The sequence below is a fragment of the Electrona antarctica genome (assembly GCF_951216825.1).
Source record: "Electrona antarctica genome assembly, contig: scaffold_1126, whole genome shotgun sequence".
NCBI classification, from domain to species: Eukaryota; Metazoa; Chordata; class Actinopteri; order Myctophiformes; family Myctophidae; genus Electrona; species Electrona antarctica.
The window spans coordinates 2513-20835 of record NW_027638224.1 but is presented as its reverse complement, the minus strand read 5'-3'; the positions used below and the strand labels follow the sequence as shown (position 1 = coordinate 20835).

The window sequence follows — 18323 nt, the reverse complement described above, 5'->3', positions numbered from 1 at the left end:
TTCCCATATGCAGGGAGTGTGACGTGACCCAGATCAACTACATTATATGTTCCCATATGCAGGGAGTGTGACGTGACCCAGATCAACTACATTATATGTTCCCATATGCAGGGAGTGTGACGTGACACAGATCAACTACATATATGTTCCCATATGCAGGGAGTGTGACGTGACACAGTCAACTACATATATGTTCCCATATGCAGGGAGTGTGACGTGACACAGATCAACTACATATATGTTCCCATATGCAGGGAGTGTGACGTGACACAGATCAACTACATATATGTTTGTTTGTTTTTTATGTGAGTTTTTTATTCCTAGGGTGGATCTGGGATTCGAGGAATTTGGAGCGCTGTGATTGGTTGTCAGTGGAGTAGGAAGCGCTGGGCTGTGTTTTGGACCGCACAAGTGTTTATGCCTACTAGTACTCTATGACTAGTACTAACCCTATCTCTAACTCTAACCTAAACATAACCGCAAGCAGGGTAGCAACGTACCCCTCACCAACCTTAATCCAAAAACTATTAACGTACCCCTCACCAACCTTAATCCAAAAACTATTAAAAAGTCCGCAGTTGTAAAAATAGTGCCGGCAGTGGGGCGCGAACAGGCGAACTATTACTAGTCGGCATAGTAGCACACTAGGCTAGCGAGGCAGCTGGCAGTAGTAGGGTTCGCCCCGCCCTACTACTAGTGGCCGTCGTGGTAAAACGAGCGCTCCTTCCCTGAGCCACCCTAGGAATAAAAAACTTGCACACACATCAACTACATTATATATGTTCCCATATGCAGGGAGTGTGACGTGACACAGATCAACTACATTATATGTTCCCATATACAGGGAGTGTGACGTGACACAGATCAACTACATGTACGCTCAGTACGTCAAGAACACCATGCAGCCTCTGAACATCACCGACGTCACCAAGGACCAGCGCTTCCCCTGGACGGTACGCACGCACGCACGCACGCACGCACGCACGCACGCACGCACGCACGCACGCACGCACGCACGCACGCACGCACGCACCAATTGTTTTTCTCAATTCTGTTTGTTTTAATTAGTTTTTAGAGCGGATTTGCTCGTTTATATTTTGGAACAACGCTTACGTTTTTGTTTAGTTTGTATTAGTTTTAGTCTTAGTTTTGTCGTACTTTGGCTTATTTGTCAGGTGCAGGATTCAAAAAGGTCTGTAAGAAGGCCTGTTCTGTAACAACACACACACACACACACACACACACACACACACACACACACACAGACACACACACACACACACACACACACACACACACACACACACACACACACACACACTCACACCCTGTCTGGCTCTCACTGCCTATCTTGCTTTCTCTCTGCACTTTTTGCCTCGGGTGGATTACATAACATGACATGGCTTTACAGATTACAGCACTTTATAATTGCATCATTTCTTAGGAATGTATCTTTGATTCTCCTTCCTATCTGACAGAGTGAGAACCCAGAGCATCCCAGCAACCAGATCAAGAGTTTGCTCTGCACCCCGATAAGGAATGGAAAGAAAGACAGAGTTATAGGTAAAGCCATCTCTCTTCACTCCCTCTCTCTCTCTCTCAGATATGTTCATGTTGTGTCACTCGATCAGGCGGTCTGAGCCTGCCAGGGTCAGACAAAGGGTGCAGCTGGACAGACGGACGAGCGTCCGAAATGAGACCGAGAGGGAAATGTTTGGGAGAAGGAAAGTCAATAAAAGTTACTGAGTTCTGGGTGAGACGTTGGCATTTTGACAGGCCATTGGGGTGTGTGTGTGTGCGTGTGTGCGTGTGTGTGCGTGCGTGTGTGTGTGTGTGTGTGTGTGTGTGCGTGTGCGTGTGCGCGCGCGTGTATGCTATTCTCCAGTGTTGACGTATCCATTTCTAACATTTTTGGAATGGACGGCCAGCGTGAACGATGTTATGACACTTGATTCGGGTCGTTAAAAAGAAAAAAGACAGAAAAGGAAAAATGCTTAAATGTCTCAGCGGGAAAATCTTGTCATAACATCCAATGTCCGACCTAGACGATCACCAAAGTTCTTCTCACGACCTCTCACGTGTGTGTGTGTGTGTGTGTGTGCGTGCATGCGTGCGTGCGTGCGTGCGTGCGTGCGTGCGTGCGTGCGTGCGTGCGTGCGTGCGTGCGTGCGTGCGTGCGTGTGTGCGTGTGTGTAAAACTATACTTTATGTGAGCATCAAATGTATAATAAAATGTGGTTAGGATTTGACATTTCAGAGGAGTTATGGTTGATGTATATACGCTGTTATCGCACACCTGGAGATAGCAGGTCCATAAGCACCATGACCATTTGAAATGCCATTTAAATACCATGTTGTTGTTGATGGGCTGAAATGTCTTATCTCCATATTAAAACACAATCCATGCCACCTGTTACAATCAGTGTTGTTCAAGTTACTTTTAAAAAGTAAAGAGTTATAGTTATAGTTACTTATCTAAAAAAGTAACTAGTTACTTTACTAGTTATTCAATTATGAAAGTAACTATTTTCAAGTTACTTTAATATTTACTTAAAAAAATAATAATATAAAAAACAATTTAAAAGAAGGTTTTTTATTCTGTCGCACAGTAAGAGAAAAGACGACTCCCTCCTAACATTATGAAATGTAGCAATACAATAAAACATGTTCAGAGATTTTGACAGGCATCTTTTTTGTAGCCTCAACTTGCCTTCAAAACAAATGGTGCTGTGCAATATGAAGAAAATAAATAATAAATAATTTACACCGTAAAGTTAACAATACTATTTTGGCAGTATTCAAGTAAATCAACTACACTCCTTTGCCAGACTGACATTACAGAAAAATAAGTGTTTGCAGTCCATATATCTGCAGTGGTAGAGAGATATTCTAATTTGTCAAATGTATTTTTGAGCTCATCTTCCATTTTAGTATATTCACTGTTCAGGTATTTTGAAAATGTATTTCTGCACATTGACCCTGCTTTCACTGGTATTTTTCTGACCAGTGCTCTGAAAGGAACCGTTGAGAGGGGAAGGCCACGCAAAATAATACATTTGTCTCCGGTTGCCGACCGACTCTATTAAATATGTGCGACCCAAATTATTTTATTGGCATTTGGTGAAAAAAAAAGAAGAAAAGTCAAAATCCGACCAAGTCACTCAGACCAAAAAGGTCTTTATATATGGATATATATGCAGCCCAACAAAACGTAGCCTGCACCTGCCCAAAGCCAAAGTTTTTCAAGTTGTTTAACGACGTACTCGACTTATAGGCTACTACGAGAGAGAAGTCAGCTTCTCCGTCCCGGAGAGCACGACGGGTGGATTGACAGTTGACGTTACTGTGTACTGGTTTGGAGAGAGAGGGAGAGAGAGAGATAGTGAGGGAAGGAGAGAGAGAGAGAGAGAGAGAGAGAGAGGGGGGAGAGAGAGGGAGGGAGAGAGAGAGAGAGGGAAGGGAGGGAGGGAGAGAGAGAGAGAGAGAGAGAGGGAGGGAGAGAGAGAGAGAGAGAGAGAGAGAGGAGAGGGAGAGAGAGAGAGGGAGGGAGAGAGAGAGAGAGAGGGAGAGAGAGAGAGAGAGAGAGAGGGAGGGAGAGAGAGAGAGGGAGAGAGAGAGAGAGAGAGAGAGAGAGGGAGGGGGAGAGAGAGAGAGAGGGAGAGAGAGAGAGAGTGAGGGAGAGAGGGAGGGAGAGAGAGAGAGAGAGAGAGGGAGGGAGAGAGAGAGAGAGAGAGAGAGACGTGTTAGAGAGAGCGTCGAGAGAGAGAGAGAGAGAGAGAGAGAGAGAGAGAGAGGGGGGGGGGGTCCCGTTAGCAACAAGCTAACAGCATACCGGTACGTTCGTTCCATAAACGAGAGATCCACATGCGGATCTGTCGTTTACGTTCGTTGCATGAAGGGCAGATCTGCGGGCGCGCAACAAACTCATCACTCACTCATTGTCACTCATACTTTATATACGGATCCCGACAACAGCGCTATAACATTCCCCACACGTGGATAAAGAAGAGGGCAAAGTAGGAGCTGTTATAAGTGCATTGAGTGTCGCGCCTTAATATTCCAAGAGACAAGACTTTTTTTTTTCTCTCTCACCCTCTACTGCAGCCGCAGTCTGTAGGGAACCTCTCTCTCTCTGTCTGCCTGGCTGGGTCGCGGTCGGGTCTCTCGGAAATTCGGAATGTCACAGATTTATTTTGGATTTCGGAACCATTTTTTTGGACCCATGAAGAGCTCTACTGTGTAGTGTGTGTGAGCTAGCTAGCTAACAGAGCAGACCTACAAGCTCACAACGCATCGACTCACTGCGCTGTATGGGGAGACTTTTCACTTGGATCACATAAGTTGACATAATAACATAATAACGCCATAACGCTGGTAACGCACGGACAATAACTATAAGGCCGTTATGGAATGGGTAAATGTAAAGCGTTAGGTTACAAGTTACTGCAAAAAGTAGCGCCGTTAGGTAACGTAACGTGATGTAAGGGCGTTAGTTACAACACTGGTTACAATAGAAACGCTGCAGGCCACGTGCCAGAGATGCGGGACAAATGAAAGTATAAATACCCGTTGGCGTATCCATGTGCACATCGCGTGCACGTCAGAAAAACTTTTTTTTTAATCTGAAAAAAAGACGTAACTTTACGTCTTGGCACAGGGGGTTTTACTGCTTAGAACGTACCCTGACGTTCCTGGCACCGATTGGGTTAACCTTTTCTATTGCCCTTGGACACACTACAGTGTCACACAAAAGCATCAATAGGAGCAGCTCCACAAGCTAGAATGGTTTTGAGTTTATAGACCGGCGACAGAGACCATTCAAAAATGATATTCAAAAAATGATATTCAAAAATGATATTCAACAAAAGTGTGTTTGTGTGCGTGTGTGTGTGCATGCGTGCGTGCGGGCGTGCGTGCGTGCGTATAGGCGTGTGTCAGCTGGTGAACAAGATGGAGGACGGACCGGGCACGCTGAAGGCGTTCAACCGCAACGACGAGCAGTTCCTGGAGGCGTTCGCCATCTTCTGTGGCCTGGGCATCCAGAACACACAGATGTATGAGACGGTGGAGAGAGCCATGGCCAAGCAGGAGGTCACCCTGGAGGTCAGCAATGTCTCTCTCTCTCTCTCTCTCTCTCTCTCTCTCTCTCTCTCTCTCTCTCTCTCTCTCTCTCTCTCTCTCTCTCTCTCTCTCTCTCTCTCTCTCTCTCTCTCTCTCTCTCTCTCCATGTGAGGTCAAGCGTTGGCATCAAAATGTACTCTTTATGCAGAATGTCCCATTTCAAGTTTTCAAATAGCAGATCTACAAGCTCACAATAAACCCATTTAGGCCTGACGTCGAAATAAAAACAAAAGTCTTCTGAAAGAATATATATTCAACGATTTGTGCCGCATTTTCACGATTTAAAAAAAAATAGCAGACCTACAAGCTCGTAGCGCGCCACTCGGTGGCGCGTTATGAGCATAATGCTTAGTTAAAACATCAAAAGGGGTTCCCGCCCAGAATGGGTTAATGTGTCTAATCGCAACGCATTGTGAGCTTGTAGATCATCTATTTTCAAATGCTCGAAATGTATATAGGGCTGAAGTGGTTAATTCATGTGTGTTTTGTAATAATATTCCAAATGTATGAAATAACTAGTAACTTTAGGAGTCAAATAAATGTACTGGAGTAAATGTACAATATTTGGATCTGAGATGTAGTGGAGTAGAAGTAAAAGTATTGGACAAATTGGAAAAACTCAAGTAAAGAAATTGAAGTACAGTACAGTACAGTACAGTACAGTACAGTACAGTACAGTACAGTACAGTACAGTACAGTACAGTACAGTACTTGTAAATGTATTTAGTTACTTTCAACCACTGCAAAGTGTGTCATCAGAGACGGGGTTATTAGTCAAGTCAATATCTTATCAACACAATATGGTGCAATTTGGTGAGCAAAGGTCACGGTTGGCCAGTACCGCAAGATGTGCATGTTTGCTTGTTTGTACAGATTATGACAGTACGGAAAGGACAGGAAATTGATCAAAGCGAGCGTGCGAGAGAGAGAGAGAGAGAGAGAGAGAGAGAGAGAGAGAGAGAGAGAGAGAGAGAGAGAGTGAGAGAGAGAGAGAGAGAGAGAGAGAGAGGAATGGAGCTGAGGGGACGTTCTAATTCTGTGATTTGAAGCGCCATGCACCCCCAGTGCGGTCCTTGGGGGAGCTTACAGCAACAGTATACTGTATTTAACATAGTGTCAAAATAAATGTAATCATTTATTTTTATTTTTACGTTGGCTATTCGAGAACAGCAGATGTACTGTACACGTTCCTACATCTGCTGGTTTAGAAAATAGTCTAGTCACTCATCTATTGTATGTGTGTGCTTGTGTATGCACACTTTGTGTGTGTGTGTGTGTGTGTGTGTGTGTGTGTGTGTGTGTGTGTGTGTGTGTGTGTGTGTGTGTGTGTGTGTGTGTGTGTGTGTGTGTGTGTGTGTGTGTGTGTGTGTGTGTGTACGTTACGTGTGTGTGCACACGTGTGCGTGAGTGCATGCGTGTCATGTATCTCTGTTAGCAAAGCGAACAGGATAGCATGTACCCACTGGAACATCCGGGAAAATGTCAATAGCTATTAAAATGATAACATCCTCATAACTGTATTGCATGTGTGCGTGCGTGCGTGCGTGCGTGCGTGCGTGCGTGCGTGCGTGCGTGCGTGCGTGCGTGCGTGTGCGTGCGTTATTGCAGGTCCTGTCATATCACGCTTCTGCTGCTGAGGAAGAGACCAGAGCGCTCCAGGTGACAGCGGTAATTACTCTTTGCATTTCACCTGCATGCGCACATGCACACGTATGCACACACACACACACATGGTCAATGGTGCATTCATATAGCGCCTTTATCCAAGGTGCTTTACATTAGAGATCGTGCATTACATTCAACCATTCACGCACACATTCACACACCGATGCCGGAGAAAACCATGCAAGGTATGGTACCAACCTGCACACCGGGAGCAGTTAGGGGTTCAGTGTCTTGCTCAAGTACACTTCGACACTAACTCTGGGGGAGCCCGGGTTCGAGCTGGCAACCTTGCGGTTCCCATCCAGCCACTCTATCTACCCCTGAGCCACCGCCGCCCCCACATGCATCAACTTTTGGTGTTTCTCCCGCTCTCACCGCTCTGAGCTTGTAGATCTGCTATCTTTGGCTAATGTTCCCCTCAGAATCGCCTATAGGCCAGGGATACTAGCCCATTCTGGGCGGGAACCCCTTTTGGTGTTTTAAACATTATGTTATAATTTAGCTATTGAAAAATAGCAGATCTACAAGCTCATAGCGCGCCACCGAGTGGCGCGCTATGAACTTGTAGGTCTGCTATTTTTTTTAAATCGTTAAAATGTGCCTCAAATCTTTCAGAAAATTGTCATGATTTAGAAAACTTTTTTTTTTAAATTTTGAGTTCAAGTGGTTAATGTAAATATAACGTCCCTCTCGCGCAAAGATTTGGCGCCCCCTGTTGAAGCCCCTGTGACCTAGGATAAAGATGATTGATTTGCAGTAACCTGTCCCTCAATGGATGACCCATGTGACCACATCACTGTTTCCGCCACATGCATCTTTGGAGATCATGTTGCCCGTGCTTGTTCTCGCGTCACTGGACTTGTTTGTACCGCGTTTTGAGATTGTGGATGTGCTACTTTTGATGCCTTTGCATTGAGGTTTATATGTTATACAGTACAGTACAGTGGTTCTTAAACGTTGATTGATTGATTGATTGATTGATTTATTGATTTATTGATTGATTTAATTGATAGCAATTGGCTTTCAAAGTTTGCAGGATTGGCCCGTTTTGAACAAAAAGCCTCAAATCACAAACGCAACGTGCACTTTCCTACTATAGGCTGAGGAATATATCCCACATTGTCACATTGGCGCGCCATCAACAGGTGGATTTTTGCAAAACACATTTTTGGAACAAATAAAATGCCTCAATCAAATCATCCATTTGCCATCAAAGGCGGAAGAAGAAATGGCACCCATTTCACATTGGCCTATTATAGCGCCACCAGGAGGCCACAACCTGAACTGGCCTGGTGGAGACATGTGCTCCGAGGGGCACTTTTTCTAGTTGAACATGTGGATCTGCTATTTTTGTATGCTTTTGTGTGACGCTGTAGTATGGATCAAGTAGTAGGATGTTAACCCATTCTGGACGGGAACCCGTTTTGGTGTTTTAACTAAGCATTATGTTATACTTTAGCTATTGAAAAATAGCAGATCTACAAGCTCATAGCGCGCCACCGAGTGGCGCGCTACGAGCTTGTAGGTCTGCTATTTTTGAAAAATCGTGAAAATGCGGCACAAATCTTTGAATATATATTCTTTCAGGAGACTTTTTACAATTTACAAAAAAAACACAAAACGTTAGAATGTGGAGTTGAGAGGTTTCCGCCCGACAGCGACAGTGTAACTGTGGACAGTGATCACGTCCTGCTCTGACGTTTCTCAGACAGCATGAGGAAGAGTTGCTCTTCTCCCTTTTCATCCAAAGGGGCAGCTTTTCCACCGCAATTTCCTGAGGTCTTTTCCTGCAGATTGAAATGCAGCACTTTAGTCTGTTCGGTGTTCCTACGGAAACCCTAGAAATCTTTGTGGTTAGCCCATTTTGGGCGGGAACCCCTTTTGGTGTTAGCATTATGTTATGCTTCAGCTATTGAAAAATAGCAGACCTACAAGCTCGTAGCGCGCCACCGAGTGGCGCGCTACGAGCTTGTAGGTCTGCTATTTTTGAAAAATCGAAGAACGACTGACATAGAAACATAGCTTTTTCAGAAAACTGTCAGGATGTATAGAAGACATTTTTAGAATCTGATCTCAGGTCAAAATTGGTTAAGGCAGCCAGCCATATGTCTCAATATAGCGTAGCCTTCCTTCATATCCTCACTTTGATCCTTTTCTCTTGACATCTTGATTATTGACTTCAAGTGGACCTGCATATGATTTGTATACGTCAGCACGCACGCACGCACGCACGGCACGCACGCACGCACGCACGCACGCACGCACGCACGCACGCACGCAGTCCGCTCTCTGCGCTCTCTGTAGTAGTTCTCATGGGCCCTGAAGTCCACCCGTTGCCTAGCGATGGGGAAGCGACTACTCGGTAAATATGAGTCAAGATTCTGGGATTGATAGAAATCAACAAAACATGAGATTCTCGTGATTGGCACAGGTGGGTTTAGTATACCTAAACCTGAGAAATCTCGAGATTGGCATAGATTGTGTTAAAGGGGCATTCCACCCATTTTCAACATTAATATACCTTAGAGCTGTGGAAATAATAAAAAGAATCCCGCCATTCTGTGTTTCCTAGAACTGGAGGTCTGAAAATAATCATTAACATGGTGAATCACATCTTGATGACATCATGATCATTCTGTACTTTACTTGAGTATTCGATTTTTTTTTGGGATACTAGGATAGCATTGTGAAACGTCTTCCAAGTGTCTTCTTTGGGTATAGCTTAGTGATTCGCTTCAACGCAACTGACGGCATCGCTGTCCACTTGGAGAAGAAACGTAGTCTAACTGAAGAACTGCAGGGCCAGGCAAAATCTAAAAAGTATGACCTAAATGCATGCCCTCCCTGAGGCTCGCTAAGGCCCTCACTATCTAGGACACAGGGCTGGTTTTCCAGGGCAAAGCCTCCCACAGGACTGCCGGAAACACGTTTGACACAGAGTTGACGCAGTGTGGGCATGTTATCTGTCCATGCAGGGCCTCATTTCATTCATCACTGGAACCCTGGTGTAGGCAAAGCAAACATGTTCAAAAGTACACAAAACTCACTCTATTCTGACCTTGTGTGGATCTGTGTGTTTTTAAGTGGTGCTATAGCCACTCCTGTGCGGAGCTATGTGTGTATGCATGTGTACGTATACGTACGTATGTATGTGTACGTACGTGTCCGCGCATTATGATTTGTTGGGTGAAACCAAGCAATTATATGTTAACTCAGACATTAAGCACCCCCCTCAACCCAAATGGAATAAATCACACAGAGTGCTTGCTCAAAGCCACAATGGTCCATTCATTCATACATTGGAAGGTGAAGTGGCGAACACTAACAGTCAACGCCGTGCAGCGTCCTCCTCACTTCCCACATTCATCTGTGTCTTGCCCACGGACACTTCGACATGTGGACAGGAGGAGGAGCCAGGATTCGAACCGCCGACCCACAGATCATTGGATCACCTGCTCTACCTCCTGAGCCACATGCCGCCCAATGATTGGCAGACTGATTCCACTGCCAGTCTCTCAGTCAAATTAGCCCGTAGGTGTCAGTCGACTGTAGACAACGATAGGCCAATCAGATTACACTATAAATATCCCGAGTTGGGGACAACCTGACATTGTAGTATGAAGAAGCAGGAGATGCAAGGATTCCACCAGACAGCAATGTTGGGCTAATGCACTTATTCAGCTTTAATGTGAAACCTTTTGAATCTCTCTCTCTTTGTCTATCTCTCTCTCTCTCTCTCTCTCTCTCTCTCTCTCTCTCTCTCTCTCTCTCTCTCTCTCTCTCTCTCTCATTCCTGAGCTAAGTGGATCTCCGCTAAGAGAGACAGATAATATGTGCAGAATGCAGATGAACAAGAAAGCATGGGCTCATAAATATGCCAGTGTGTGTGTGTGTGTGTGTGTGTGTGTGTGTGTGTGTGTGTGTGTGTGTGTGTGTGTGTGTGTGTGTGTGTGTGTGCGTGTGTGCGTGTGTGTGCGTGTGTGCGTGTGCGTGTGCGCGTGCGCGTGTTTAGAGGGACAGTAGAGGAAATACAAAGTGACAAGAGGCTAGTAATGGAGGAGGGAGAATATAGATCATCCAATCCTATAGGAGGAAGCCACCAGACCTCTAACTAGACCTAATGGAGAGATATGGAGAGATGGAGAGAGAGAGAGAGAGATCTCTGTTAGACTACAGTATATTACCGTACGTACATACAAACAGAGCAACCTTTAACACTGTGGCTATTGTAACAATTTTAATACGTTTGAAGAAGTTAAGAACTGTGAATGCAAAACTACTGCTGCCATTTGTTCCCAAAGTTTATCCCAAGCTAACCTTTTTTTTTGTAAGCTGGTTTTCCTAAGCTGCCATGATGTAACACAGCCTGTTCTCGCCAATTTAGTCGTTATGCCAATTCATTTGATTCCTCCCCACACATTAGTGTGTTGAATCCCTACTGACTCACCTGGCAGTGAGGAGCCCCCACCGGGAGGACGTACTGTTGTATCCTACTGACTCACCTGCCAGTGAGGAGCCCCCACCGGGAGGACGTACTGTTGTATCGTACTGGCTCACCTGCCAGTGAGGAGCCCCCACCGGGAGGACGTACTGTTGTACCGTATACTGACTCACCTGCCAGTGAGGAGCCCCCACCGGGAGGACGTACTGTTGTACCGTATACTGACTCACCTGCCAGTGAGGAGCCCCCACCGGGAGGACGTACTGTTGTACCGTATACTGACTCACCTGCCAGTGAGGAGCCCCCACCGGGAGGACGTACTGTTGTATCCTACTGACTCACCTGCCAGTGAGGAGCCCCCACCGGGAGGACGTACTGTTGTATCCTACTGACTCACCTGCCAGTGAGGAGCCCCCACCGGGAGGACGTACTGTTGTATCCTACTGACTCACCTGCCAGTGAGGAGCCCCCACCGGGAGGACGTACTGTTGTATCCTACTGACTCACCTGCCAGTGAGGAGCCCCCACCGGGAGGACGTACTGTTGTACCGTATACTGACTCACCTGCCAGTGAGGAGCCCCCACCGGGAGGACGTACTGTTGTACTGTATACTGACTCACCTGCCAGTGAGGAGCCCCCACCGGGAGGACGTACTGTTGTATCCTACTGACTCACCTGACAGTGAGGAGCCCCCACCGGGAGGACGCACTGTTGTATCCCTCCTGACTCAACTGACAGTGAGGAGCCCCCACCGGGAGTACGCACTGTTGTATCCCTCCTGACTCACCTGACAGTGAGGAGCCCCCACCGGGAGGACGTACTGTTGTATCCCTATACTGACTCACCTGACAGTGAGGAGCCCCCACCGGGAGGACGTACTGTTGCATCCCTACTGACTCACCTGCCAGTGAGGAGCCCCCACCGGGAGGACGTACTGTTGTATCCTACTGACTCACCTGCCAGTGAGGAGCCCCCACCGGGAGGACGTACTGTTGTACCGTATACTGACTCACCTGCCAGTGAGGAGCCCCCACCGGGAGGACGTACTGTTGTATCCTACTGACTCACCTGACAGTGAGGAGCCCTCACCGGGAGGACGTACTGTTGCATCCCTACTGACTCACCTGCCAGTGAGGAGCCCTCACCGGGAGGACGTACTGTTGTATCCTACTGACTCACCTGCCAGTGAGGAGCCCCCACCGGGAGGACGTACTGTTGTATCCTACTGACTCACCTGCCAGTGAGGAGCCCCCACCGGGAGGACGTACTGTTGTATCCCTACTGACTCACCTGACAGTGAGGAGCCCCCACCGGGAGGACGTACTGTTGTATCCTACTGACTCACCTGCCAGTGAGGAGCCCCCACCGGGAGGACGTACTGTTGTATCCCTACTGACTCACCTGACAGTGAGGAGCCCCCACCGGGAGGACGTACTGTTGTATCCCTACTGACTCACCTGACAGTGAGGAGCCCCCACCGGGAGGACGTAGACTGAGCTTCCGTACTACTCCTCCCGCCGAACACTCCCTGCTGAGAGGTGCCGCCCCCGCCAGCCCGTAGGAGTACACAGTATTATCACCCTCCCTCCCGAGTCCCTACCCAGCAAGAAAGTTCTGAAACTTCCGTCCATTATTTCTCCACTTTAATTATTCCAATTGGTACAGTATTGTACTTTATATCATTTTAATTGTTGATTAGTCACCTTTACAACGAGGTGCAGCTTGTAAGGACCAGGCGAATGAGCAACACTGCTAAACGTGTGGGTTGCACCCAAGGCCCCAGTGAGGCTCTTCAACGTTGAAGCACTGGGCCCTAGTGGTAAGATGAGGGACTACAGGCGGACCTGTGGATTCATGACCGAGAAACCCAGTGCAGCTGGGCTTTAACATTGAGCGCTCGGTTGCACTTCTGCATTTGACCACCAAAATTTGGTCAGTCTCTATCCTTCTTTATACTCTATGGTTGCACCCCCCAAAAATTGACAAAATAGAAAATGGTTGTTATTCAACCCTTGCTTTGAGTTGCGTAGTGGATTGGATGATTGCACTCTCCCACAGTAATAAGGGCAAAACAACACATAGGCCTATTGGCCATTTTTACACAGTTATTCATTGTACACTCGGCGGGATCCGATATCTCATTCTCACTGCATTGAGATTGCCTTCAGCGATGACAAGTTCTGTCTTGCCCGTGAGAGAGATACTTCCTCACACCATGCTGTTGTGGCTGCGCATGATCTTCCAGACGCTACTAGGTTCCCTAACACTGAGTGTAAAATTAATTAAATTAATTAAATTAATTAAATTAATTAAATTAATTAAATTAATTAAATTAATTAAATTAATTAAATTAATTAAATTAATTACATTTAATTAAAAAGTGTGAAAATTGCGTGCGTGCGTGCGTGTGTGCGTGCGTGCGTGCGTTTCTGTGCCTCCGTCACTGCTGCTGCTCGTCTCTGGGTCGTTGCGCTCTAGGCCAGGCGAGCCGATCCCCTGCACATATAGGTTCACATCCTGTAGCTCTTCAACCCTGCTGATCACAGCTCATGCATTATTAATGGCTGGCGGCTATACGGATCTAATCTGCCCCCATTCCCCAGAGAGAGAGAGAGAGAGAGAGAGAGAGATGTTTCTGCGTGTATAATCATGATTGCATCATAATTGTGTCTGAAAGAGACAAGTTATTAAAATATGAAGTGTTTTTCTTTGCGTTGCTGTGAGCTCGTAGAATGAAGCACAGCGTTAGTTCATCCAGGGACGTGGGAGTCTGCCCGCCTCAGCTGTCAGCGGATTGTATCAATCAGCCTAGCTCATTCACATGATGTCAGCTGATTGTATCAATCAGCCTAGCCCTGAAAAATGACTGCCATGATAATCATCATGACAGTCATGACGCAACTGCAGCCTGTTTTACGCGATCGCTACATTTACAGTCCAAACGTGTATATAAACATTCCATTTTCAAATATAAAGTACTCACAATTTGTCCCACGGGTGTTAGAGATTTGTTGGTACAGCGATTAGCATTGCTGCACCAATAAAAAGCATTTTTATCCGAGCTGTTTTTTTGCCATTGGCTTTCAACTACGCGCCCCTATCGGTCGGGAGGAGTGTGGCAGTCTGAAACACTGGGTGTGTTCGATATGTGTGCAACTTTGTATTTCCCAAACAAACCCCATTTGAGAAAAGTAGCCGGGGAGCTCGGATAAAAATGCTTTTTATTAAACAACGCGGGAATCGCTGTACCAGCAAATTTCTAACACCCGTGGGACAAATTGTGAGTACTTTATATTTGAAAACGGAATGTTTATATACACGTTTGGACTGTAAATGTAGCGATCGCGTAAAACAGGCTGCAGTTGCATCATGGCAGTCATGTTTCAGGGCTACAATCAGCCTAGCTCATTCACATGATGTCAGCTGATCGTTACGTCACACTTGACTTCCATACTCCAATCACACCTCATTCCCTCAACAAGGCGGTCCGTTTAAATACGGCTCTCTGCTATACTACACAGCTCTGTTTCAATTGCTTCGCATTCACTGCTGCTGCTGCTGCTGGCAAGCTTGCCTCCACCTTTTGATCAGAGTCTGACATAGGCTCAAGATAGCTCAAATACCTGTGAATCCAAGCTAATAGAAACTGCAGGCTTTCTATTCCTGAAAAGTTGTGATAATGGAAGCCATCGTTTCTCACAATAATACAAATCTAAATATATTTAAACTGAACTGCCCACAGCCCTCCTATGAGACACAGACTGAGTAGAACAAAATTGTGGTATTTTATCATTTTATCATGAACATTAGTGAGGACCAATTGTGGCCAAATTTGTTTGAGGGACTGCCATTGCCATTTTTTGTTTTTTATGTCATGTCATATGAAAGCAGGGAATCATAGCTTCAAATTGACATATTGGTTGTTCAGTTTGACCCACCAGTTTTGGAGATATGGCTTATAGATAATGTCTTGCAGAAAACAGCGAGTTGAGAAAACAGGCTTGAAAGGTTCACTTCTGTGTTCTCTAACATTACACCTAGCTACATGTTTATTTCAGATTTCAGCTCTGGCACTTATTTCAGACATTCTCTAGTATGTGAAGAGTCTGCCTGTGCTATTAACTCATTTTGGATAAAAAAAAAAAAAATCTCCTCTGGTGAAAAGCTGGAGGTTGCAGGATGAGTCGATGACAGGCTCTCAGTCAAATCTGGTCACAATTATATAACTGAAAAGTGAAGTGGTCCTTTAACGTTCTTTGATTTTGCTTGGCATGCTGCTGAGACAAACAGAACATCTCCCAGAGCGAAGCCTCTACTAGGGCTGCACCATATGGACAACATTTCATATCTCGGAATTTATGCCAAATATGGCGATATCAATACGATATACGAAATTACCATTACAATTTAATGTTCTACATTTTAAGTGTTGCAACATTGAAAACTAAACATTATTCAAAAAAGTGTGTTAGTGAGTTTGCTATATTGTGCAGCCTTACCTCTTATGCTAAGCCTATAACTGCATTCCATTTGTATAAATGGTTAATCTACTTTGACGTGAGTGTCTCTGTCTGAATTGTCTATTTTGGAAAAACGGTGTGTCTGTGTTTGGGTGTTTTTATCTGTTTATGTCCTCTGTATACAAGGCATCCTTGTACTTCTGTTTATGTGGACAGATAAACATTTGAAGTGTGTGTGTGTGTGTGTGTGTGTGTGTGTGTGTGTGTGTGTGTGTGTGTGTGTGTGTGTGCGTGTGCGTGTGCGTGTGTGCGTGTGCGTGTGCGTGCGTGCGCCTGCCTGCGCGTACTAGGCAGCCACGGTTCCGTCGGCCCAGTCCCTGCGCATTCTGGAGTTCAGCTTCAGCGACTTTGAGCTGTCGGACATGGAGACGACCCTGGCCACCGTGCGCATGTTCATAGACCTCAACCTGGTGCAGAACTTCCAGATGAAGTACACGGTAAGACCCTCAGAACCTGGCGCCCGATGGTGCTGGGAAAAGTATTCTTTTAGAGATTAGCGAAGAATGCCATCTAGCGTAAAACACCTGAAAACACATCTGACGAAAGATCTTGTCATTGGCAGGCATTAAGTTGAGTTAATTTCTCTCTCTCTCTCTCTCTCTCTCTCTCTCTCTCTCTCTCTCTCTCTCTCTCTCTCTCTCTCTCTCTCTCTCTCTCTCTCTCCGTGTAGAGTCTATACCAGTGGGTTCTGAGCGTGAAGAAGAACTACAGGAAGAACGTGGCGTACCACAACTGGAGACACGCCTTCAACACGGCCCAGTGCATGTTTGCCTTCCTCAAGTCGGGACGCCTGCAGGTCAGCTCCACCTTCAGGCTCTTTGCACATGCAGCCATGTTGGAAAGAAACTGGGCCTCTTCTTTACTTCCTTCACAGTTGTTACCAATGATACTAATGAAGGCTCTGTTTCCATTCTGGTCAAACAGAGTCAGAGTGCTGATGTTGTGCATGTTGGCTCACTGGAAACAGTGTGGTCCAACAACAGTGTGGTTCCTTGAGTGGGAACTCAAGGCCCAATTTCTTTCCAATATGGCTGTGCTATTATAAATAATCCATTCATAACCCATTCCTATTGTGGGGCATGTCGCGATGGGACATGTTGTGAGCGTATAGAGCTGCTATCCTATATATCAACATTGGCTAATGGGAGGGCGGACCGGTGGGCGGGTGCCGGGCGGGTGGACGAGCAGACCTCTGACTCAGCCCGAGTCAGCCATAACCATATAAGGAGTTCCCAATGCAGCTATGCCCAAATATGGAGTGTGTGTCTAACCTCAATGTGTAGTCATGGCATAAGCTGCAAACAAATCAGTCCGCTCCATGTACACTACAGCGGCGTTAGGGGCTCATGACTAAATCATCACTACCTCGCTGTTACAATATTAACGCTTCCGATGACTTAAAAAGACGCTATAGCCACATTAGCTTTAGGCGATTTAGCTTCCTGTTCATTTTGGGGTCTTGACTGGGACCGAAACGTTGCAGTTCCCTTATAAAAGTGGAATAAACTATTCCACTGCATTTGAAGACATTCTGCGAGAGTTCTTTCCTTTTGTATGGGGGCAATTAGTTACTATACTGTAACATACATACATTTTAACCACCTTTATCTCATGTGCATTTTAAAGCAAACATTTTTAACTCAAATATATCTTTTCAGATTGGGGGTCCATAGTCAACTACATGTAATTTTGGGGGTCCTTGACATGAAAAACGTTTGAGAACCACTATTCTAGAGCAGGGGTTCTCAACGTTTTTGGCCGGGGACCCCCGGAAATGCTTTGGCAATGTCTCGGGCCCCCCCCCCCCCCCCCCCCCGACCCCGCTATGAGCTTGTAGCAGATCTACAAGCTCATAGCGCGCCACCGAGTGGCGCGCTACGAGCTTGTAGGTCTGCTATTTTTGAAAAAAAGTGAAAATAATTTAAAAATAAATCTTTTTTTTTTTTTTTTTTTTTTAATAATTTGGGGACCCCCTAAAATAATTTGGCGACCCCCCGAGGGGTCGCGACCCACGGGTTGAGAACCCCTGTTCTAGAGCAGGCGTGAAAGCATTATACGGTGCCAGGTGTTGGCCTTTTGCTGTAAAAAGCTTTTCCTGCTGCCCACTCAAAATAAAGGGCTAGTGGCTAAGTGCTAAACGCCTATGCTAGTTAATGACTTGCTAACAGTGTGTGGAGAGAGTGTTTGCCCTGCCATTAGCCTTCAGGTGGGCTCGCTCAATGTACTGGAGGCAGCTGTCGCGTTTAATGGAGTTTTGTAACGGTTTTAGTGAGTGTGCTTAGCTTGGGGTTGTATAGGTCTGTCATTAAATGTTTCTTGGAACTTGGAATTGTCATACAAATAATAGGGCATTAACATTTTTATTGGGGTCTTTAATTGGCTTTGAACACTGGGAACATATCGTTGCTGTCGGGCAGAAACCTCTTTTCTCCATTATTTACTAACTTTTTCTGTTATTATTATTTTTTTTAAATTAACAACCTACTTGATCATACTACAGCAGCGTCACATACTATTACTATATATACTATTACGGCACCTTTGATTTTTGTCATGTTACGGTCGTAACAACAAC

At 45.8% G+C, this 18323-nt stretch overlaps 1 protein-coding gene across 1 annotated transcript; it reads left to right on the top strand.

Annotated features, from left to right (window-relative positions):
* Positions 1 to 844: 844 nt before the first annotated feature.
* On the top strand, positions 845 to 16544 carry LOC306918272 (cGMP-specific 3',5'-cyclic phosphodiesterase-like; the record flags this gene model as incomplete). The annotated part of the gene is made up of 6 exons (XM_079531146.1): positions 845 to 953; positions 1479 to 1563; positions 4928 to 5103; positions 6730 to 6789; positions 16039 to 16185; positions 16419 to 16544. Coding segments are annotated over 6 exons (703 nt in total), but the record flags the coding sequence as incomplete, so codon positions are not given.
* Positions 16545 to 18323: the final 1779 nt, after the last annotated feature.